Raw genomic sequence first — 26,349 nt, 5'->3', positions numbered from 1 at the left:
TTTTCTTATGCTCCTGTAACGCTAATTTTTGTTGTCATCTCCATGGCAACCGTCGCCCATGGGAACTACTGTTTGTATTATTGAAAAGTAATGATGTTGATTGTACCTTTAATTTAATTGTGGTGGCCGTGCCATTAAGTTGGGAGCTTGTTATCTCTTACTTCTTCACCTTAAGTAATTTATTGATTTGAAGTAGGAGTGATTCTTGTGTTTCGAGGTGCTTTGCTCTCACGTGTTGAACTGATTTTGTATGCGCGACCCTTTATGATTAGAGCCGTTTGCTCTGATTCTTAACGATTGATTATTAATTTCTGCAGGTGTGTTCCCAATCTTTACTGCTGTCTGGTTCTTCCTATTTGGTGCGTGTGGAATTTTTGGGATCGTTTGGACTCCTATTTTATGTCTACCTATCTTTCTGAGCGTTTTCTGTTTGGGATATGCGTTCAGTTGACATTAATTAATTTTTCTGTTGTGCCTTGTAATCTGGTTCTTAGAAGAATCTCGCGGCGTCACCTTACCATGTTTTCACCTAATGTAAAAAAGAATTCCTGGTGAAGGTGCATTTAATTATTAGCTCGCAAGTAAATATCTGAATAAAAAAGGTACTTGCCTTTGAGCCCTCCAGGTGGGCAGTAAAGTTTCTTTGAAAACTAATTATCTTGTAATTTAATTTATCTTTTTTTTTTAAAACTATCAATTGAATAATTTTTCTTGCTTTGCAATTTAGAGGGCGTCCCTCATTTCTAGGTAAACAATTTGTTCTCAATCTAATATTTGTTCAATTAGTCAATTTATCATTTTAATTAGTTAATCTGATTTGCTTACGAAGGTGCACCTAGTATTTTCAAGGGGTTGATTTCAATTGTATGTAAATTTCTCTCAAGCCAGTAATTAAATTATTTTGATTTTCCCAAAAACTACGTGTCTCAAGATTTCGGTTTATTTAGTACCATTGCAAAAACATTTTGGTTCGATCCGAGTTGCCTCTGGTTTATGACCGGTTAATTTACTAATTTGATGAGTATTTGCTATTAAGTTTTAAATAATTTTAAAGGGTATTTGCCACTTTGTTTGTGTGTTTACTTATACCTGAAATCGTCGGTACGCCGGGTATATCGTAACAGCATGTAAGTTACCAGGAACGTTCTGCCATCTGTTGAGTACATTTAGAAGCTGGGGAAGGTCAGAGATTCATAAAGTATCTAGCAGAGAATAGTATTCTTCCATCATCAGAGGAAGCATATACTCTCTGGCTTGACAGGTAGTAATCAAACATGGCTGCATACAATCACATTACTAGGGATAAAAATCACATATATCAGAAATAATAATGAAAGTGTTAGTTGCTTAGCAACCACTAAGTACACCACTAACGTATTGAAGGTTAGGGTATGCCTTCGCCTGCAATTACTGGAGTGATGATTTTAATGATTTGACTTTATGATTACTCAAGTTGGCAGAACTTAGAGACCTATCAATATTTCACGATTCGCTGACAGGTAATTCTGGAGAGAATAAAACAGTAATGAAGCAAATCGGTCCAGTAGAACGGACATACGGATTTGCCAAAGCTGTTTTTAGTAAAGTCTTTTAATACATACAGTGAAACTTCGTTTGTGCATTCCTCATTAACAAGTTTTCCTACTTAGCACGTCGTAAACTCGAAGTCCCTATTCTCAGAGTATTAAATCTATATAAAAATTCCTCACTTATTGTGTCATGAATTTTCGTTATTACTGCTTAGTATGATCACACTTCTCCTAGTCCTGAAAATGTAGTCACCCTTGTGAAAGGAACGTGATTTCCAAAAAAGAGCCCTCGCCACAGTTGCGTAGTAACAGCTACAGGCCTTGAATTCCTGAACTTCACAGGATAAGTTGCACCTTCAGGAAGCAAACTGTTAGCCTCAGGACTGTTCAGTTTGGCTTGCCGGTTAGCAGCGAGATTGCTGAATAACACAGTGGGCCTGTTTGTGCTTGTATTTCACATTCCATTCAGAAATTAAAAACTGATTTTGTGTTGAGTGGTACGGTGAAGGGTAGCGTATATTTGTTGACTGATAGCCTACATCTGGATTAAGAACATAATCGTCTGAAGTTGACTAGCGTGGTGTATATATGTCTTGTGACAGCCTAGTTATGGATTTGGAAAAAGTCGATTCCTTACGAATGAAGATAAAATTAAAATCTATCCGAAAGTGAATTAGCACCCAATTTTTAAGTGTGCAGAGGTAGCGCGAAACTCACACCATTGAGTTTCGACTTGATCATTCGAGTTAGTTGAATCGACATTTCAAAATGGCAGCCAAAGTCACAATCGCAGGTCGCACATGGTCGAGTGCAAAGAGAATGAGTGTCGAGTGTAACCTCAAAGTTATTGTCTAAGAGTGTGACCAGAAAATAATGTTTAATTACCCACTGGTCCAAAATAAAAGGCTTCTACTACCAATTTCTTTTTTGCTAGTGGCTTTACGTCGCAGCGACACAGACAGGTCTTATGGCGATGATGGTATAGAAAAGGCCTAGGAGTTGGAAGGAAGCGGCCATGGCCTTAATTAAGGTACAGCCCCAGCATTTGCCTGGTGTGAAAATGGGAAACCACGGAAAATGATCTTCAGGGCTGTCAACAGTGGGATTTGAACCCTCTATCTCCCGGATGCAAGCTCACAACCGCGTGCCCCTAACCGCATAACCAACTCACCCAGACCATTTGTTTAAGAAAGAGTGTGATCATCAATAATACTTGATATTTTCATGGCCCTCTCTGCAAATGTTTTCATATTTTTGTTCTCTGATGTTTTTCACACCTTTCAGTGCACTGTTACTGTATAATCCCCAGCAGAAGGTTTTTCATATTTTTTCTCTCGCAGTTTTCACACCTTTTAATATTATCCTCTTATATTTAGAAATGGTAGATTTAGTTTTCACTGTACCTGTGGATACACAACGTAAATTGCAGTCATATCTGAAACAGTAGATCTGATTTTTTCAGATGAAAAACTGCACTAGAAACAGTAAATATTTATTTATGTATTCAGTAATACGTTTTCTCGCTTAACAGTTATTTTTTCTTGTCCCCTGCATAAACATCTTAACGAGGTTCTACAGTAGATTATAACACTGATTTACGAGGGGTAGAGATTTGACATGATGTTTATTTACTGTTTCTAGTGCAGTTTTTCATACTGATTTCAAATATGAAAGCCATTTTACTCTATCATGTCAGGTTTTGAACAGCGTTCATCAAAAATGTTTTCATTGTTTTTAAAAATATTTTTCATTTAAAGCCAAAAATTTTAATTTGCACCTTTTTCATTGTCAGTGAGAAAGGATGTTATGGCATCCAGAGGTTGCATAAATCCACCAGATCTGTTTTGCTACATGGCAGCTATGTAGCAAACAAATCCAATAAGTGCCATGTGGTGCATTTGCACTAATCTTACCTAAACCCATGTTCGTTAGTACTCCACGTAGCAATCAGGGCTCTAGTCAAACTTCTGTCTGTGAGTAATTTAACCCTTACCCTTCGAATTAAAGCTATCTGTGTTGTCTCTACTGCTCGTATTTTAAATGTACATTTTTATCTTATATGACCTGTATTCATCTTTCACAATTTTGGAGATAGCACTTGCTTTTAAATGATGTAGTTAGGCTATACACGTTTATAGCAAGCTACACTGGAGCAAATAAAAGCAATATGTGGAATTTAAGACAAATTATTTTGCATTTTTGTTATTATTATTATCATCATCATTATCGCATACAGATTGGTTTCGTTAATAATTTCAGTGTACAAATTATCGCTAAAAAGCAATTGGAAAACTCTATTCAGTCTCTGGTTTCATACCTCACGGTAGTTTGTAGGCTGAAACCACTGTAAATGGCAATTTCTTGAAATCTGGATGTGTTGATTTATAATTGTGCCAGTCGTCAGCATCAGGTACATGTTGGGTTACAGTACACAAATCGACCATCGTCAGGTCACTTTTAGGCATCGTGAAATGCTATTAGATATATTCATTACAAGCAGAGGTGCGAAAAAATTGTGGTTTCGTGTGTTGCCTGACATATACAACATATATATGACTAGAAGAGCACATGACAACCATGTTTGTTTACTATCGCTCGAGCTTTCGTATGTGGACAGCTGACGGCTACACTGCCATCTAAATAATAGATTTTTAACTGACTGTCAAATAGTGTCTGGATTCTACAAAATTCAACACAGAGCCAAAAGAAGGCAGTACAGTATCATCGTGTGTTTTGTCAGCTAAGAGACGCCAGACGAGCGGTGGGCGATAAAATGTGATGTCGGGTCTCCCCCGACATGCGACTGGAACGGGAATATCGTAATGTCGGGCCTCACCCGACAGACGAGTGGTAAGGGTGAACTTGATTCAATGTTAAACATTGATGTCATATATCTCAAGAACAGTGGGTGGTAAGAAACATATGGTTTGCATATTTGGAATAAATATGTTTCAGATGTTTTAGAACGTGTATTGGCTACCAAGATATCTACCAAAATTATACTTTTGTTGAGCAGTGTAATCATACAAACCACTTCCTCAGGTGTGTCATCCAACATCAGTTTGAATTTATAATGGAAGATTTTTTTAATAGCACCATAGCAGTCTCGAGCTAAGAACGTAGAATGGGGACCCTCGTTGTGGTACTGAAAAAGAGGTTAACATTCACAAGACATCATGATAAGACACAGCAAAGAGCTACATTCTATCCAGTGTTTATAAACATGTCAATATACGAAGGTTGGAACTTAAATAGTGACAACTATTTATTTACAACAGTTATAAAAGAGTTACATGTTAGCAACCTTTACTGTCCTTCAAGGTAGTCACCAGCATTGTGTATAACCTGTTGCCAGCGATGTGGAAGTCGTAGTATGACTTTAGCAGAGTCTGTTCTGTTGATGGTGCGAATGGAGCGGTCTACTGCCTGTCGAATCTCTTCAACAGTTCTGAAGCGAATGCACACGAATTGTCTGGTTTCGATCACTGTCCAGTAACGCGGCAAGAGCATGCACTTCTTCACTCGTAGGATGACCTGCCCGATGAATGTCCACCACAGTTTGCCAACCATCGAAGGCTTTTACCCAACGTGCCACTGTTCTGTAGGGCAATGCAGATTCCCCTCAAGCCTCTTGAAGACCTTGATGACACAGTCGTGCTGTACGATCTCTGGCACATTCAATCTTGATCCAACTGCGTTGTTCCTGTTTGGAAAACATAGTGACGTTACGTTAGGCAGTTAGCTCACAAGTGACTGTGTTTCTCTCGCTTGTGCGCACGCGGGTGATGTGGGAAGGGCGAGTCCATTTTCTCTGAGGTAAGGTAGGTATGTAAGCAACGTGTGCTATCAGCGACAATATTAGATTCCGTTGCATAGCGTCTCCACAGCAGTGTTGCCACTATTTAAGTTCCAACCCTCATATACATATATATAAGAAGACATGATCTCAATATCACATTTAGAACCACCAATACTAATGCCAAGCCTTTTTATAACACACATATGTTCAACCATATCAATAAGTTTTCCAACTCTGATGTTTACAAATTGAATTAATGTACCCAATGCATCACATAAGTCAAACAGGAAGGAGTTTATTAACTCGATATAAAGAACATGTACATGCCGAGAAATACAATGGATTCTTGGCCATGAGTGATCATAGTAATGAATTTAACTACTCTTTCATCTCTGTAAACTAGGATGTAAGTCTTTTTGCATACAGTTAATAAGGGCATTTTGCGTAACATACGTGAAAATATTTATATGCGGCTTGACCAAAGGTTCAAACCTACTCATAATCTCAAAGAAATTTCAGAAAAAAATTGATATCCTTTTCAATGAACTAATAAATGGAAGAAGCAATTAAGGCAGGCCTACGGATCTACTTCGAGAAGACAATACATGACCAACATCGAAACAGCACCCAGATGGACGACAGCTGAGAGAGATAGGATTCAGAAAGTGGAGAAATTCAAATATCTCTGAGAGTGGATAGACAATAACCTGTCGGAAATAGAGGCATTGTTGTCAAGTATCAACAAAATGAACTTGGCATATAAACTAACTATGAACACTTACAACAAGAAGATGATCTCGATCAATGCAATACTCGGACACCACCAGACAGCCTGCAGGCTGAATGTTTTAACCTGATAAAAACAGGACTGATAAAGAAGTTTGAACTGGTGGAGAGAAAGGTTCTGAAGAATATACTGGGACCCCAAAGAACTGAGGGTGGATCATACAGAAAGAAAGGAAACCAAGAATTACAACTCAACACGGAAAAGACCTCAAGTACCACCAGGAAGATGAGAGCCATGTTCTTCGGACATATCTACAGAATGAACCCAGGAAGACTGACCAATCAGATAAGATTTTTCAATGTCAGAAAAACTACTGTCCACTGGAAGAAATGGGAATAATAGGAACACAGATCAGCAATAGGGATGCTTACAAATTGAGGATCAAGACCAAGAGATTTCAAGAAAAAGTTAGATCCTGAACCCAAGTACCATGGACAAAAGAGAGGAGGAGATTGCAGAGTGAAAGGATGGACTACTGTAAGAAATGAACTTCATAATTAATCCGCTTTGTCAACCTTGAGCAAGTTTTAATGATCCTTCAATAATGATGATAATATGTATGTTATGAACATGTTCAAAGAGCAGAATCTCAATATAGTGTTTCTAGACAACTAACAAAATCTCTACTATATTTTATAACCATCACAGCGTTAATACCAGGTCAAGATTTGCAAATTTTTGAGATTATAAGTTGGATTTTACTCAAAGCCAGGAGAGCTATGGAGGCCAAATAGGATGCACTATTTTCACTCATTCCAAAAAAAAAAAAAAACCATACCAATGCTAAAACAACAATAGATTTTCAACCATGAGTATTCATATGTCTGATTACAATAATTCTTTTTCATCTATAGAACAGGACTTATCCATTCTAACAAATAGCTAATAAAGGCATTTTGTTAAACATCTATGAGAACATTTTCATCAATAATGATCAAAGGAACAATCGAAATAGTAAGTTACATGAAATTTCGGAAACTCTCAATATTCTTTTCGAGGAGATCATAAATTCATTCTTCATCAAAACTACTCTAATCAAAACACACGTACGCATTCTGGTCCTTCCCTGCTTTCAAGTTCCCCTTACCACCACTGACACTCTTGTTACTCCTGACAGATGACCGACTATCTGTAGTTTAATACGAGAGAGAGAGAGAGAGAGAGAGAGAGATTTGACTTGATTCACACGTTCAGTTTATTCTGATTTCTGATTTTCTTTCTCTCTCTTTTCTTTTAACACTTCTTACTCTAAATTTTTGCCACAATACATGGAGTCATAAAACCTATCTGACAACTCAACCTGCATCTTGAGGAAGTTCCACCTGAATTCAAGTCCATTTTAACTCAAATGCCGGCCCCGCAGTGTAGGGATAGCATGCCTGCCTCTTACCCGGAGGCCCGGGGTTCAATCCATGGCCAGGTCAGGGATTCTTACCTGCATCTGAGGGCTAGTTCGAGGTCCATTCACCCTACGTGATTAAAATTGAGGAGCTATCTGACGGTGAGATGGCGGCCCCGGTCTAGAAAGCCAAGAATAACGGCCAAAGGATCTGTCATGCTGACCACACGACGCCTCGTAATCTGCAGCCCTTCGCGCCAAGCAGTGGTCGCTTGTTAGGCCATGGCTCTTCGGGGCTGATGCGCCATGGGTTTGGTTTTTTGTTAAACTCGAACATTAGAACATTCACTCAGACAAGTGTTGGACTTCGTAATCTATAATCTTCATTTCCGTATTGACGAATTGCACAATTAAAAATAGGAGAGGATTTCCACCAATCAATACTTATTTATTCCATATATTAAACTACAGGACCGGTTACATTACAGGCTCGTACGTCAAACACAACTCAGCTACACCAACAACAATAAACATATCATTGCACAGGTACAAATGGGAAAGGAGCCACTACTTTGAACCCAATATCATCCAAATTTACGGACGCCACAGGACAACATGAATTGGTTCCAATAAAAGGGCAACACACACAGCAGAGCTGAACATATTTTAGTTGAATTTCATCCATACATTTGGCACCTTTTTAAAATCGAAAGTGTTTTATCCCACATATACACAGGAAGACAAAACTTTTTACCCATACAATTTTACAAACTCCAAGAATAGCAGCTGAAGTGTACAACTGTAAATAAGACTTAAATACGGAAGTTAGTCGAGGTATTGACCAACAAGCAAGAACGAATGTTCATATGCATCAAGTGTTTTTATATACTGTATTTATCTTGTACATATATACACGTTAGTTTAAGTAAAGACATATTTTATACACTAATTTTAAGACCTTCAACATAATATTTTAGACATACAGTTGCAATATTGTACAGAATGACATATACGCCAGTTCACGCTAAGACGTGCCCCATTTGTATGTGACTAAATGTACATCATCATCATATAGCATTCCTTTAACAACACAATCTTAATCAAAGCTTCATTATATAAATATGTATGTATGGTTCAGCTGAAGATGACCTTGTATATGAGGTCGAAACCTGTCCTGTAGTTTAATATATGCAATAAATAAGTATTGATTGGTGGAAATCCTCTCCTATTTTTAAAAGTGTTGGACTATCAATTAATGTTTTTTATACGACGTTTCACAGGGGCTTAATAAAAAAACTTGTATTTTAACATTATACTGTCTCTGAACACATGACATTTTAACTACAAATATGTTTTTTAATATACGTTTAAGTGTATGTTTTATTTGTGCATTTGGCGGAGTTATACCTAACTCTGTAAATTTTGGATGTGTTCTTTGTTGTAGCAGTTCATTAGGAAATCCATGAATCTTACCATCCTTCTGTCACAAGGCTGAAGATGTCTCAAATAGGAACAAATCATGTCTCTTTACTAAAAACACGAATAACGAATTGTTTTAAGTAATGTAAAGGTTGAGAAACACTCTTAAAACTTGCTGAACAAGTACTGGACGAGGATTAAAGTCCACAAACAGATGAAAATGAATATGAATTAACGAAGTCCATAGTCGGCCAAAACAAAAGAAGAAGAAGAAGAATAAATATTATGTCAGAATCCAGAACCAACAAAACATTCAATACAAGTCTCAAGCAATTGTTTACTTCCCCTTTGGGTTCACGCCTACCTCCTCCTATTTCCCTCCTTTCCCCTACACAACCGACTTCCCTCAACAACGGCTGTCTTCCAGAGCCCCACAGTGGTCAGTATAACATCAACAAGGCATGACATGTGGAAAGGATGAAGAAGGGCAGGGAGCAAGTACCCGGCTGCGACATTTTCCATTTTGGTTATCCTCATTTCTATCGAGCACTTAAATAGTTTCCTTTCCATTCTTTTCTAGACTCCAAAAGGAATAAGAACGATACTAGTAGATCTGAGCATGCATTAAACAAGCTCCACCCTATAGTAGAACAAGGTCCACCATAGCTAATTTAGAAGGAGTTCCCGTAGTCATCCTTACAGAATTATAAGCTATACACTTCATTTTTGTTCCGTATTGGAGTGCAATTATAAGAAATAAATTAATAATACAATACAATATATCAAGTAAATAATATTACATCACTACATCAGTCTTGGGACTAGTTTCAGCAACTTAGTGGCCATCTTCAGCATAATAAAAATTAAACAGATTATGTGATAATTAAAACATATGTATACCAGACAAAGACAATGTTGTAGGAATAATTATAATATTAAAATATATACAACCTGTGACAATACAGTTCAGTGAATAGTCCTGTACTATCAACATAGATGAACAATGCACGACAGTGACCTTACTGTCCATCGAAAGTCCCCTCCCATAACTATGCACTGCTGAGATCGGCGATACATGTCCTGGAAACTTTGCAAGAAGGCTTCTTTGGGATGGTTTCAAAAGCCTTGTCACGTTTCGGTGGATGTCAGAAAAACAGTCAAATCTCATCCCTTTCAAAGTGAGTTTGAGTCGTGGGAATAGGAAGAAGTCTGGAGGATTGAGATCTGGCGAGTATGGGAGATGTTCAAGTTGCACCACCCCCTTTTTTGCCATGAACTGTTTGATGATACTGGCTGTGTGTGGGCAAGCATTATCATGGACATAAAACCATGAACCTTGTTGTGCGTACTGGGGTCATACCCTGCGTAGACGTTTCATGAAACTGGTCAAAATTTCAGTGTACCGTGCAGCCTTCAACGTCGTTCCATCAGGTAGAAATTCCTTGTGGATAATGCCTTGACCATCGAAAAAGGTGATAAGCATCGTTTTGATGCGCAACTTTTCGGCTCTGACCTTTTTCCGACAAGGGGATCCCGGAGAACGCCATTCCATGCTTTGCCGTTTCGTTTCAGGGTCGTACCTGAGACACCAGGTTTCATCCTCAGTTCATGAAATTTGGTGTCGCATCCATCATTTTGACAAAATCCTGTGAAGCCTCTAAACGTGCCTGCTTCTGATCGTCAGTCAAGTGATGTGGCACAAGACGAGAACAATTTTTTCTCTTTCCTAACTTCTGGGTAACAATTTTATTTGTCACACAGATTCACGGTTAATCTGCAGTTCTTCTGCTATCATGCGCACAGTTAATCGCCGATCACCCAAAGTTTTGGTCACTGACGACGGTCGCCGGTCTTCCGCTAGAGGAGTTGTCAGAAACACTTTCCCGGCCTCCATGAAAACGGGTGAACCACTCGTACACACACTTCAAAGACAATGCTGGATCTTCATAAACACATACCAGCATTGCATGCATTTCTTTCGGTGTCTTGCCAAGCTTAAAACTAAACTGTACATTGATCTTTAGGTCGTTCATGTTCCTGTTCTCCATTCAGAACCAACACACTAAACACACACTGTGTCAAACAGGTCTTTCACGGCACACACATGATGCTCAACTGAACAACGTTGAGAGCAGGTGGTAAAAACCTGCTGCTACGCAGGTGCAGCGTTGTGTGTTGCCAGTGTTGCAGGATCGACCGTTCTGACTCCATTCACCGAACTTTATTGTTACAGGTTGTACAATAACAAAAATTATGGTCATGATCTTCTTGTCATAATTTGATGTCTAAGTTGACTTAGGACCTCAAGCAAAGAAGTAAATCTGGAAATTACAGCCAGAATTAGGAATGAATAAACATACAGAAAAGAAATTCATAAGGAGAAAAATTATTTATGAGACTCACCTCTATAGTGACAGTATACCATCAAATGTCTGACGGAGAACACTGACTTGCTGGAGGAAGCAGGCAGGCCATCTGAACAAAGGAGTGGACAGGGAACAAGCACTGACTTGTTGTAGGAAGCAGGCAATCAATGTAAACAAAGGAGTAGATAGAGAGAAGGAGGGGGTAAACAAGAGCCTCATCATCGGGTGCGTAGGACTCCCTGGTCGGAGGGGGAGCCCCGGAATAGACGTATAGAGCGGTCCCCCCTCGCCTGCGACCAGGGAGTATATCGCCTATGCACCCCAGCCGACCACGGAGGCAACCTTCCGTGATTACTGTGTCAGCTTCGATTCCAATGAGGTGGCTCCTCCATTCCACCCAACCATCTACGCAGAGGAACTCCGTCTCAGATCTGCTTCATGGAACATCCTCTCCGATGGTGGCAATGGCCCCCGGCCGGGCACCCCCAGCTCACGACCTGGCACACCAGACATGCCGACGTGGCCGACGCAGATTTTAATGGGCCTTGGCTGCGCCCACGGCCACCGCCCAAGCCACCTCCAGTCGCCGGGGATCCGCACCTGCCTCCAGAGACTCGCCGTCATCCTGCACCGCAGTTCTACAAGTTTGTTGCTGTCACCCTGTCGCATCCAGTTCCGTACTTGGACACCGCCATAGGACGGTACGCGACTTGCATCATGGAAAGGGGCGTCCAGCTGCCCCGTCCACCAGACGCACTGATGATCTTCTGGCCGACGCGGCCGTCCCAGCTGATGGACCAGGTCATCGACGACCTCTTGCAACATGGGACCATCGAGAGGAGTGGGTGTTCGCCGGCCTTTCCCCTGTTTCTCGTTCCCAAGGAATCAGGCACAGCGCGGGTCATTTAGAACTTGAGTGTCCGGACCCCTCACATTGTTCATCCTCACATTTCTTTCTGCGGCCCAGCGCAGGAGTTAGCTTCCATTCCTTCTCATCATATGGCTTGCAAGCTTGACTTCTACCAAATACTGATTAGTCAGCATACCCGTCCATCCCAACGGTATTTTATACCGGGGGCGACAGTATCGCTGGACCCGCCTGCCAATGGGGCATAGCCTGGCCCCCATCCATCATGCAACACTGGGCCACAGCTGTGCAGGAACTTCTGACCGAAGAGTTTGGCATCCAAATGATTCCCTATCTGGACGACTGGCTCATTCACAGCCCCGACCTCACATCCGACGTGATGCAGCACATAGAGTTATACCTCACTGCGATCCTTGGCATCACCAGCAATCATGCTAAGTCAGTCCTGCACCCGACACCCATTCTCACCTACCTCAGAGTGACAATAGACATCGCCACCCATGCATCATGCCACACAGCAGCATGCCCTCTCCCTCGTGCACGCGCTGCCTACCTTGTCCCCATATCAGCTCCAACAGGCGGCTGGATACTTCTCATGGCTCAGCTGGGTTATGGGTTAGCCTAGTTTCTTACCTAAACATGTTTTAGCAGGTGAATTCTTCTGGGTCCAACGTCTGCTCACCCCTGATTTTGTGGCCACTCCTCGACCGATGCAGCAAGGCCAACACGCCATCCAGATCTTCACTGATGCAACACCCTGGTCCACCGCGGCAGTGAAACACAGATTCCAAGCAGGCCTGGGCCCAGGCCTTCCCTGAGGCAACCAGAATCAATGTGGCAAGACGGCAGAGGGGATCCTCGGAGCTCACCATTTCCTTCATATGTCTTTTGTCAATCGTACGTATCTTGATGTATTCACAGACAGCTCCGTGGCCCGATACACTCTCGCCTCAGATCGTGGAGCTATTCTGCACTCCACACCTTAGTTACTGGCCTTATATATATATCTCTAATTAAAGTTTGTGCACGGAGGGGGATTACTCTTTCCTGGCAACCCATTGTCTCCGCGGAGAACCCAGCAGATGCACCCTCCCAGGGCGTGCTGACCTCAGAACACGTGAGCCTTCAGAACCAATAAAAGGAAGGCTCACCCCGGGAGGGACGTCAGTCGGCAATCTGTGGAGGAATGGACCAGGGTCCCTGACCACCAGCAGACTGCTCGCCAGACTGCAGAACCCCGGCTTTATACAAGCAAGCCGGGACGTGCTTGTTCCCTATCCACTCTTTCGTTTACATGGCGTGCCAACTTCCTCCAGCAAGTCAGTGCTTGTTCTACATCAGATATTGGATATACTGTACATTTCACTATAGAGGTGAGTCTCATAAATAATTTTTCTCCTTTTTAATTTCTTTTCTGTATGTTAATTCATTCCTAATTCTGGCTATCATTTCCAGATTTACTTCTTTGCCTGAAGTTCTAAGTCAATTTAAAGACATCAAATTATGACAAGAAAATCATAACCAAAATTTTTGTTATATGTATTTTAATGTTATAATTATTCCTGCAACATTGTCTTTGTCTGGTATACATAGGTTTCAGTTACGACATAACCTGTTTAATTTTTATTTGTCTGAAGATGTCTACTAATTGGCTGAAACTAGTCCCAAGACTGATGTAATATTATTTACTTTTCTTCTTCCTTTTTTGCTAGTTGCTTTACGTCGCACCGACACAGACAGGTCATATGGCAATGATGGGATAGGAAAGGCCTAGCAATTGGAAGGAAGCGGCCGTGGCCTTAAGGTACAGCCCCAACATTTGCCTGGTGTGAAAATGGGAAACCACGGTAAACCATCTTCAGGGCTGCCGACAGTGGGATTCGACCCCACTATCTCCCGGATGCAAGCTCAAAGCAGCGCAACTCTACCCGCACGGCCAACTCACCCGGTATATTATTTACTTGATATATTGTATTGAAAAGATGGACCTTCTTGTAATCGTTACATAAGCAGTCCATTTTATGACTTGAATGGAACAACTTTTTTTAAAGCTGTCAAGATACTACAAGATGACTTAATCATGCCATATGTATATTAGAACAGTGATTATTTTTAGAATTAAGATAATATGTAAATAAGAGGACTTAACAGTAAAGCTACACATTTTAAAAATATTTTTAATTTTAACACATCATTATCATTTCATGTATCAATTTTTTAGCTTTTCAGTAGCAATTAAGGATATCTTTAGTCAAAAAACTTCACAAGCCAGCTGAAGATAGTCTAAAGAAAGACAAACATGTACTGCTGACAAATAATACTTTTCATTATTGTAATTATAATGTCAAGTTTTTTAACATTGTATTGTATTGTACTGAAAGGTGGACACAATTTAATAATTTTCTCGTAAGAACCCATCGAATGCTGGCATTTGTTATCAATAATCAACAAAACCTGGAATTCACAACACTCAGGTAGGTCTAAGATGAATTCTTGATTAAAGCTTATACATTGACTGACAGAGCAAATGCAACACCAAGAAGGAGTGGTCAGAACTTTATGCCAATTGCAGGGTAGACTGACGTCACTGAGGTATGTTCATGATGTGAAATGCGCCGCTGTGCTGTGCACGTAGAGAACGATAAATGGGACACGGCGTTGGCGAATGGCCCACTTCGTACCGTGATTTCTCAGCCGACAGTCATTGTAGAACGTCGTGTGCCACAGGACACGTGTATAGCTAAGAATGCCAGGCTGCCGTCAACGGAGGCATTTCCAGCAGACAGACGACTTTACGAGGGGTATGGTGATCGGGCTGAGAAGGGCAGGTTGGTCGCTTCGTCAAATCGCAGCCGATACCCATAGGGATGTGTCCACGGTGCAGCGCCTGTGGCGAAGATGGTTGGCGCAGGGACATGTGGCACGTGCGAGGGGTCCAGGCGCAGCCCGAGTGACGTCAGCACGCGAGGATCGGCGCATCCGCCGCCAAGCGGTGGCAGCCCCGCACGCCACGTCAACCGCCATTCTTCAGCATGTGCAAGACACCCTGGCTGTTCCAATATCGACCAGAACAATTTCCCGTCGATTGGTTGAAGGAGGCCTGCACTCCCGGCATCCGCTCAGAAGACTGCCATTGACTCCACAGCATAGACGTGCACGCCTGGCTTGGTGCCGGGCTAGAGCGACTTGGATGAGGGAATGGCGGAACGTCGTGTTCTCCGATGAGTCACGCTTCTGTTCTGTCAGTGATAGTCACCGCAGACGAGTGTGGCGTCGGCGTGGAGAAAGGTCAAATCCGGCAGTAACTGTGGAGTGCCCTACCGCTAGACAACGCGGCATCATGGTTTGGGGCACTATTGCGTATGATTCCACGTCACCTCTAGTGCGTATTCAAGGCACGTTAAATGCCCACCGCTACGTGCAGCATGTGCTGTGGCCGGTGGCACTCCCGTACCTTCAGGGGCTGCCCAAAGTTCTGTTTCAGCAGGATAATGCCCGCCCACACATTGCTCGCATCTCCCAACAGGCTCTACGAGGTGTACAGATGCTTCCGTGGCCAGCGTACTCTCCGGATCTCTCACCAATCGAACACGTGTGGGATCTCATTGGACGCCGTTTGCAAACTCTGCCCCAGCCTCGTACGGACGACCAACTGTGGCAAATGGTTGACAGAGAATGGAGAACCATCCCTCAGGACACCATCCGCACTCTTATTGACTCTGTACCTCGACGTGTTTCTGCGTGCATCGCCGCTCGCGGTGGTCCTACATCCTACTGAGTCGATGCCGTGCGCATTGTGTAACCTGCATATCGGTTTGAAATAAACATCAATTATTCTTCCGTGCCGTCTCTGTTTTTTCCCCAACTTTCATCCCTTTCGAACCACTCCTCCTTGGTGTTGCATTGTCACTGTCAGTCAGTGTATCTTGTACGGTACATGACTGCATGACTTTTTAATGAAGGATTGAGGAATACTGTCTTACTTTTTTATTGAAATATATTATGTGCAGGCTATAATTTTTCTCTATAATTTGTTTTCTTATTCTGTATGATGACAATGCTTTCTGCCACCAAATTCAATAACAATTCTTTTGGAAAGTCATATTAGGCCTTTTTCTTCATTTCTGCTCAATAGCGGACATAATTTATGACAAATTATATGCAAACCCCAAAAGGAGTCAAAAACTTGTTTAAATTTCAATATTGGCGGCAGCACGTGGTCATTTGTTTTCCGTGAGTCAGTACGAAAAATCTAAGGTTCAAACTCAGACAAACAAAAACTTAGTTTTGGTAAACCGAGGTAATCAATTCTATGGTGAATACAGAAGTGAGCATTATCTGAGATAAGGACATTATCCAATTTTAGAAATCTAAGATAACAGCAAATTTAACTGAAGTTTGCGAATACGGGCCTTAGGAGGTAAAAATCACTTTGGGTGAAGAAGTACAGCTGACATAAAGAGCAGTACTGCATAGGCAAGGTCACCTATTACAATAAAAAAGCGTGCTGCTTACGTCAAAGAATCTAAATATGAAGACCAAAAAAGAGATTTATTAAGAACTATGTCTGGAGTGTGGCCTTGTATGGCTCAGAAACGTGGACTATTGGTGCATGGAGGTGTTTGAGATGTAGTGCTGAAGGAGGATGGAAAAAAATCTCATGGACAGCAAAACTCACAAATGAAAAAATTCTTAAAATAGGCGGAAAAATGATCTTTATTATCAACAGTAAATAGAAGAGACCAATTTATTAATTGGCCCTCTCCATAGGCACAATAGTTTTATAGTAAATGTTATGAAAGGAACGATTCAAGGCAAGACAGGACCTAGACTGAAATACTCTAGAGAGATCAGAGAACATGTAGGATCAGGCTCATATGAGGAAATGAAGAGATTAACAGATTACAGAGAGGCATGGAAGAGAAGAATTGCTGCCAACCAATCTTTGGACTGAGAATTAAGAAGAAGAGGAGTTGTAGAACAATAGACTTTAACTGTTCATATGGAGCAATGGCCTTGCCAATTCTGTAGACGACATCTGATTACATATATCCTCTGAGGGAATGCTGCCAAGGTAAGTAAACTGCTGTGCTTGCTCAACATGCTGCTGTTCAACAGTAATATGCTATATGCTAGGCTACCATTCTTTAAAAATATTAATATGCAGCTTTTTATTTTCAGTATGAAACATATTTCATTTTTGCATTTTGACATTTTCTCTGCTTCAAGCCGTATGTAGCAATGTGTGTGTTCTCCCCGCTTAATTCCTTTAATGCTTACTACTCACTGGACCAGCCATCTATGATATCTCCTGCACAGAAGGCTTGTTTTCTCACTCACCTCACAGATTTTGTGTACGGACTTAAAGAGCCATTGCAATTTATTCACCAGTTAATACCTTCATAAAATGAAATACAAATAATCTATGTAGCCTATTATAACTTGAAATAAAGTTCCAAAATGTTGTGTTGTTAAAAATGAACTGTAAATGACATACTCACCATTACTGGAATAAATTCTGTAACATATGCAGAATTGAGAACAGTCTTCAAGACCTTATTCTTGTCATGTATACTTCCATCCAGGACCTAAGGGAACAAAACCATAACAAATGACAAATAGAACTAAATATGAAACCAAAATGTCCCAAAGTCTCTCCTAAAAGTACTGAAACTGGCTTCCCTAATTCCTATTACCAAATTTCTTACTATCATAATTATATTGCAGAAAAAATATTGTAAAAACTAAGGCTCATTCAAGAAACCATTTAAATATTACAAATAAAACACTGTTGTTTTTATTGATCTAATTTAGGATGTCCCAATCAGTTCACATAAAAAAACACACACACAAAATGTATATTTGAGAATGAATGTAGCAGTCCCCTAATTAGTGGCTATGTACAAATTCTCTGTCTTCCCCACAGCAGGTAATCTGGCTCGTTGGTATTACCTGGGAAAGCGATAATCCCGATTATCGGGCCTCACATTCACTTTGCTCCACATTGTAACTTCTGCACACAGACAGGTTTGAACACACAGTCTGTCAGCAATCACGACACACAAGGACTGTTCCTTGGTTCGACTGCAGATGAGTCTGGTAACACGTACAATCAAGACAGTTAACTCAATTAACTCAAAGTCAATGTGACTACTTCACACTGTGAACTAATCACAGACAACTAAACAGCAGTCATGTAACCGAGCAGCTCTCAACTGACCTACGAGTATATCTTGATGAGGAAGCAATAAAATAGCAGTTAGCAAAATAAAAATCAATACTCCGCTAGTAATTTAAAGGGCTGGGTTTCTAGAAGATTCCGTGGATGGTACATATAAAAGAAGGTTACAAGAATCCATGCAAATTGAATAAGAAAGGAGTAAATTCTTTGAACAGCGTGTTATGACTTTGAACAACGAACAATAAATTACATCACTTTCCACGAGACTACAAAATTATCAGATACCTTTTCTTTTCTTTTTGCTAACAACAAATTATCTCAGATAAGAATTCCAAACCATCACACAGTGGACAACACAAAATGAATGAACCTTTATCTAATAAGAATTTGGACGATAGAAGCACGATTCCTACATCACCAAAACCATGAAGTACAAACCGGAGATCAGTAACCAATTCAACGAGCATCTTAACAAGGCATACAAATGCACCAATATCAACTAGTTGAAGACTAGATATTTACAATAACCAAAAGCAATCATTTTTAGGGAAAATGGGAAGGAAGGGAGGAGGAAATGACGGGAGCACAAGAGATGGGATCATCCTTCGAAACAAGTATTACGGCAATATAACGCCGACCGATACATAAAGCTGGCAACATTTTACCTGAATAGATGGATAAAATATTAACACAAGTCCCGCATTCTCAAAGTCCAGTCGACAAATATTTCTTCACAGAAATTCCATCAATAAAGAATGTCCAACACTCGTAAATGAAAAGGAACCTCAACCATATACATTCCAATAAAATTTCAAAGTAAAGTAAGCCTCACAGTGACGGAAAGCAGTGTCTCTTTTTGCTCACCATGCATAAGTCTGTAGTTGAGTTCCCAGAGGTTCAGGAAAAGGTGGAGGTAAGAAACAGTGGACTTTGCCCACAAACCACACTGGAATCGAAGGTGGACTTATTTTGCCGGATCATTGGTAGGGCTTATATACTACTGCTCACGGAATTGACTGGAACATAGCTGAATCTACTCAATAAACTAGGCGACATTAGCAATGATGTAGCCGAAGGGCAAACAGCTGGACAGCCATTCCGTGTGGGCTTGGGTTTGGTGAATGGTGGTTGAACCGGGGAGTGACGCGGCCGGTCAGATGTAGAGGTGCAAGTTCGTGAGGTAAGGTTTGTAACCATTACAACAGCAACAACTCAACAGTGCTTACCAGCACTATGATATTCCTCACAACAACAATTAACACTGCTCTAACTCTCCTCATACCAACTGTTCCTCACACTGATACACACATGATACTCAGTCCTCCATGGTAGAACACACTCAGAACTCCACAGCAGTACACACACAGTACTCTACTCTGTACTTCAACACGGCGATACTCTAGACTCCGGTGGGACACCCACAAAACCATCAACTCTGATGACAAGTCAGCATTACTGCTGTTCAACTCCACAATCCTGTTTTATATCCTCGGTGATGAAGTTCGAGACCCTTCAGGGTGCGGCCAGAATGAGAACATTCTGGTTACACCTTCCAGAAGATCCAGAAGAAGCAAGATGAAGAGAACAATAGAAGGGAGAGGCTGTCTCTTAAGACCTCCGGCTGGGAGCTCCCAGATGACTCACTAGTTCTTTCCACAAAATACAAAAGGGGGCTACAGACAAAGGGCTGGCACACAACAATAATAAAGATGAAAACCTCTTTATCTGCTCATTACTGACAAAGATCAAAAACCATAGACAAAAATCGGACCAGCAAAGATTAAATGGTGGAAGTTAAGAGGAACAAAAATCAATCTACAACTGAAAACACCTATATTGATTCTACTCCACAACTCAATCACAAGCACTGCAAAGATAGTACTTGGTATCGCAATACTGTGGAAAGCCACGAAAATTACCAAGACTGCAATAAGAGAAGCAAAGAGAACAGTCGCTGAAGCAAAAGCAGATCATTATCAACAATCCTATGATCAGTTGGAATCCAGTGAAGGCACAAAAGTGATCAACTGATTGGCACATACATGATGAAAGGCTGTACAATCTACTGAACACTAGATTTGTGTGAAGGTTGTGGATTGCATGATGAGCAAAAGATATTGGATTGATGGTGAGAGCATTCCAAATAAAACCATACTCCACAGCGCAACAGCCCTGAAGGGCCACGGCCTACCAAGCAACTGCTGCTCAGCCTTGAAAGCCTGCAGAATACGAGTTGTCGTGGTCAGCACGGCTAATCCTCTTGGCCGTTATTCTTCGCTCTTCTAGACCCTCTGCTACTGCTCCTCAACTATAATCATACAGGCAGAGTAGACCTTGAAACAGCCCTCAGATCCAAATTAAAATCTCTGACCTAGCTAGGAATCAAATCTAGAGCCTCCAGGTAAGAGGGAGCTGAGAACATTTCAAGAAATATCAAATAGTGAATTTCCTCATCCACCAATCCCCAACAGGCAGGACGAATTCAATACATCACAACAGTAGACGTTTTAGGATTCTGCCAGTAAGATTAAAAATGCAAAGGTACCTTGGCCCTGATGTCCTACCGCGGATATCTGGAAAATCAAGAATTTCCAAACCTAGGCAGCTGAGTATCCTGGCTGATATAATTCTTTAATATTGTCACAGAATCCTGGCCATTCTCCTACTGACTGGTCATAAAAAAATCTCAGTGCACATATTTAAAAATAAAGGTGACTCTGTGGACTGTCCGCATCCCGTCCCACACAATGAAGATCTTCAAACGAATCCTTGATCACTGCCTGCACAATATTGTACAACTCACTATCCATCAGTGGAGATTTGTCAAGGCATGTGGGACTAGAGATACAATTTTCGCAGTCTAGCTACTGATCGAGAAACACGTGGAGAAACACGCGAGGCGCGAGGAAGGGAAACCAATGCATTTATCCTTTTTGCTGCCACCTTGTGGGAAGATCTCCAATAACAAGTACAAAAATGGAATGAGCTCCAATTCACCAGTGTCTTAAAAATCCTAAGACAGAGTACCATGAAACTGGCTTTATCCAAGTTAAAGGAATTTTCTCAAAAAAGGTAAGACACCTCCAATTACCTAGGATCTCACGTACATACTTGATGGCTGCCTGAATGAAGAAGTATGTGCAAGTATCACTGCAAGTTGGAAGCAATGGAGGGAGGTCACACGTTTCCTTTGTAAGAAACAAACGCCAGCCCATATGAAATCCTAGATTTATCAGACAGTGGTAAGATCAGTTGCATTTTTCAGCATTGAATGCTGGGCCACTTCGTAAAGAGCTGAGCATTCTCTTAATCCCTTTTTTTTTTTTTTTAAAGAAGGAAGCTATTTTTTCAGTTATGACACAATTAATAGAACTTGTAATAGTTTCACCCTGTCAGAACATGAGATGCAACATTTAGAACACCATAACATACCCGTAAAAAGAAAAAGACCAATTATTAGTGGAATTCCACATAAGGGCAGCATCTGACAGTCATCAAACCTGCTAACTACCTTAATGAATGAATGAAGAATGTGTGGACAACAAAAGCTGCAGTGACTGGATACTATCAACACTGACCTGAAACTCCTAAACATGCACCAAGAAGATGTGGGTGATGGAAGAAAGCGACATTCAAAGACCCATACTGTGGATCTCATACCAACAGGATAGAAGAATGTTACAGATTGTTTATATGTGGAAATCTTTACGCCAGTTGTCTTCTAATCACCCTACTGCAACTAACATCATGAAATTTGTTGTGTACAAATATAGGATAAACTATCGAGGAAGAACAACGCACCAGAGGCAAGACAATTCTTTTTTTTCTTTACGTTGCACCAACACAGATAGGTGTTATGGCAACGATGGGGCAGGAAAGGCCGTGGCCTTAATGAAGGTAATTTGCCTGGTAAGAAAATGGGAAGCCACGTAAAATCATTTTCAGGGCTTGAACCCACTATCTTCCAGATGCAAGCTCACAGCTCGGTCCGCAGCCAAGAATAAGGAAGACATGCACATAGTGAATGTAAAGTCACAAGTGAATTAATCAGGTTGGTGAAGAGCTGCTGTGTGCTTTCAACATTTGTTGCAGAAGCTATAAGGAGTACCGTATAATATCGAGTACCACCCGCACTATTTTTTCGAAAATATCGCTTCCAAACTTGGGAAGATGTACAATATTAGAAGGATCCACCTTTCAATACTCCGTTGTAAGTTGAACTAAAAAGAAGTCACAACTTGTTTATTGGGATCTTTATATCTTGCCCTATTTTACTATTTGGCTGATGAAGACACTTGTAATGTGTCGAAACTGGTCCCAATAAACAAGTTGTGACTTCTTTTTAGTTCAACTTACAACGGAGTATTGAAAGGTGGATCCTTCTAATATTGTACATCTTATTTCTCTATTCAATACGGAACGATCATGAAGTTTTTAACTTTAAATCCAAAATTGGGTGCGTGTCTTATTTAAAATTTTGGGAAATTTATCTTTCCGAATGCGCGTAAATCAGGCATCACCGCCGGCGGGGCTTGGCAACTGCTCTCTCCGCTCTCAGTACTCTCCGTGCTTGGCGTCAGTCTCACACACGTTCACAGAGTATTAACATGAATTCCACAAAGCGTTTGCGATCTTTTACTGCGAGTGAGAAACTGAAAGTACCGGTAGTTCGGGAAGCCAAAATTATTGGAAATAATGCCGCCGGTAGGAAATACGATATTGACGAGTCATGTATTCGCGATTGGAGAAAGAAGAAAAAATGTACTATTAACATGTAGGGGTGATCGTAGAACTTTGAAATGCCAGTGGACAGGACTGTGAATGTTAAGGGTGCGAAAAGTGTTACCATTAGAACAGGTGGTAATGAAAAACAACGGTGTAAGATAATGTTGTGTATTCTCGCCGACGGAACCAAACTGCCGCCGTACATTGTTCTCAAGCGAAAGACGCTTCCTAAAAAACTACCCGCTGGTGTTATTGTCAGATCTCAGAACTCTGGCTGGATGGACAGTTCACTTGTGGAAGACTGGCTAAAGTATGTCTGGCAACCTAGCCCTGGTGCATTATTAGGACAAAAGAGCTTGCTTGTTCTCGACAGTTACCACGGCCACACAACAGACACTGTGAAGAAACATATCAAGGATGGGAAAACCGAGCAGTCATTCCCGGCGGGATGACGTCTATGCTACAGCCGCTGGATGTCTGCGTGAACCGTCCGTTTAAAGCAGCCTTAAAACAGCTCTATACAGAATGGATGGCGGCTGATAATCACACACTGACGCCAACTGGTCGTATTCAACGCTCGGAAGTTCAGCTGCTATGTTCGTAGATTTTGACGGCATGGAATCGTTAATAATTTTGACATCTTTTTTTTAAAAATGTTGTTCTTTCAAAATAACGGTGCGGGTCTTATTCAGTGGCGGGTGGTATTCGAGATTATAGGGTAACTTGCTTCTGTGTGTAACGTCCCCTGTTACACTAATTAACTTCTATTTTCACTATAACAGTCTTATTCCACTGCCTTTATTGCCCACTATCAATGCAGAAATTACAATATTTCTCTTAATGCTGCTACATCATTTTCACGACATGCTACACTATTACTAACACAATAGAAAAAAAAAAAAGATCAGTGGCGCGGTCTCTCGACGAGTGAAACCAGCACGCACCGCAGTCTGCATAACCAAGTGCACCAATTCCAATATGCAAACCTTAACGCTTTCTGTAGGTCACATGAGTTAATTTCCAAAAGAAATATTTTGGCCATTGTGTTACTCATGGCTCACTTAACATGTGTGCAAATTTTATGTAAGATCCGGGATTATCCGGTTCGCGTCCTTTCCTTGTTAGAGTTTACGTGCTTTCACCACTACACTTCTTGTCCTTAGAATTAATTTTTGATATCTTTCTTTGAAAACCAAGAACTGATGTTTCCTTTGTCTGCAACACAATCATAATTATGCAATTTTTCTTTAAACTCTAAATTACTGTTTATTCCATCAATGACATTCTGCACAAGAGATTCACATTTTGTTTTCCTTCACTGTGAACAGATATTCTTGTATTAATAAACTTGACGATTTTTGGTTTCTGTTAGATCTGTATTGACTAATGATGATTTAACAATCTGTGAGATAACAGGGCTAATCAGGGTCCACCTGTCAATACATTAGATCTACACAATTAATTCATTTCATTCTCGTACGTTTCTTTTTTCTTCTTTTTTTTTGCGTCACACTGACACAGATAGGTCTTATGGCGACGATGGGATAGGAAAGGCCTAAGAAGTGGAAGGAAGCGGCCGTGGCCTTATTTAAGGTACAGCCCCAGCATTTGCCTGCTGTGAAATGGGAACCACAGAAAACCATCTTCAGGGCTGCCGACAGTGGGGCTCGAACCCACTATCCCCCGATTACTGGATACTGGCTGCACTTAAGCGACTGCAGCTATCGAGCTTGGTCGTACATGTTTCAAGAAAATAATCATTTCTCTTCTTCAGCGATAAAATCGTTTTATGGGATTTTTAATGTTAAGCTTTTTTTTTTTTGTAGGATAGAAGACTTTTTGGGGCTGGCAAAACCGTACCAGTTTCCTAAAATAAGAAGAAAGGTTCCGCGTGCCAAAGAAAATATAGGCACTTCTAATTTGCTTTTGGATATATTTTAACGAATCCATCAATACTTTCAGAATAACATATTCAATACACTTCAAGAAGCAGAACGTTACCCTCAACAAACTGAATTGTTTTCACACTGTGACAAGTTTTAATATTTTTCCTCAATAGAGAATACAGTAAAACCTCGTTAAGAAGTTTCTGCAGGAGACAACAAATACAAACGTGTTAAGCAAGAAAATGTACTACTGAATATATGAATAAAAACTATCCAACAGCGATATGGCAACACTAGATATGTTTTTTTTCTCAACATGAGGGCATTTGTTGATGAACTTAACCATAATAGGTATTTTATTTGATCCTGTATTGACTTGTCTAAATCTATTAAAGAAACTATTGTAACGATATTTTAACACTGGAATTTCTTTAACCATGTCCCTCTTAATATGTGAGCAGAACTGGACGGATCATTTTCCGCAGAGTCCTGTGTCGTGCTCCGCACGTGAATGGTCTATCTCTCCTCCCCCCCCCCTCTCTCGCTCTCTTGCTATTACTAACGGGAGTGCGGACAGCCTTGCCGAGTGTTGGGGGTAGCTATGTTGCAGGTGATGTCTGTTCTTTCTAAGGGACAGACGTGTTATGTAGGCTGCAATATATATTTCTGAGATTTATACCGGTTCTGCCCCCTTTTGGGTGGGAATTTTGTAAGTGCTTTTATTTGCTCCGTCTTCTACTTTGATCGGGTTTGGTACGTAAATCTAATTTGTGTCTTATCGTTTTGATCTGGATATCCACTCCAACCTTCCCATGGACTATTGGCATTCTTGTTGGTAAATATATATTATAGCTGTTTCTGTTTCATAACTTCATTACGGTACTGACCCTTCTCCTGAATCCAATTATTCTTCTGGTTTGTGATTTCAAATATTGGTGGTCAGTAATTTTGATTCAGTCCTTCTCGTGAAGGCTTTCAATCTTCTACCTATCCATGTGTAATACAGTATCTGTTGGTTATCCTTCCAACATCTCCTTTTACCGAGGTGTACCTAGTTTTCCCCAATGTCACATATACTATTCGTGTAATATTATCTTTAATGGGACTTTTTGGCCGTTTTCCTAAATTGTAATATTTAACCTAGATTTTTAAAACCGTAGGCCTTTTACTTATTATGCCTATCTGTTCTGAAAGGTAACCTTTAACGTAATTCACCTTGTGGTGGTAATCATTAATTGTAATCAAGTATGTAATGAGAAAAATGAAGCCATCACTATTATTACAGTGATCTGTCACATTTTGATTGTATTATTTTTATTTTTCTCGTCGTGTTGGTGACCCTGATCGTGGACCTTTTGTTTTCTGGTGGAATAGAAACAAACTTGTGTCCGATTTGACTGAAATCAGGTGAAGGTCAGTGATTGATTTAGCTTGGGTTGGCCTAGAAGTG

General features: G+C 40.8%; 1 protein-coding gene across 8 annotated transcripts in view; it reads right to left on the bottom strand.

The window, feature by feature from the left end:
- The window catches only part of LOC136883450 (nuclear RNA export factor 1), a 200,242-nt gene that overhangs the window by 126,476 nt on the left and 47,417 nt on the right, over positions 1-26,349 (bottom strand). For 7 of the 8 annotated variants that reach the window (XM_067155749.2, XM_067155753.2, XM_067155751.2 and 4 more), the window contains 2 exons: positions 17,609-17,695; positions 4,561-4,674 (listed from right to left, as the gene is read on the bottom strand). In XM_067155749.2, coding sequence (XP_067011850.2) covers positions 4,561-4,674; positions 17,609-17,695 — 201 coding nt within the window. The remainder of the gene's footprint in view (positions 1-4,560; positions 4,675-17,608; positions 17,696-26,349) is intronic. The other variant, XM_067155752.2, reaches the window with a different exon arrangement.

Source organism: Anabrus simplex, chromosome 11 (assembly GCF_040414725.1).
Source record: "Anabrus simplex isolate iqAnaSimp1 chromosome 11, ASM4041472v1, whole genome shotgun sequence".
NCBI classification, from domain to species: Eukaryota; Metazoa; Arthropoda; class Insecta; order Orthoptera; family Tettigoniidae; genus Anabrus; species Anabrus simplex.
This window is presented reverse-complemented; position numbering and strand designations above follow the sequence as displayed.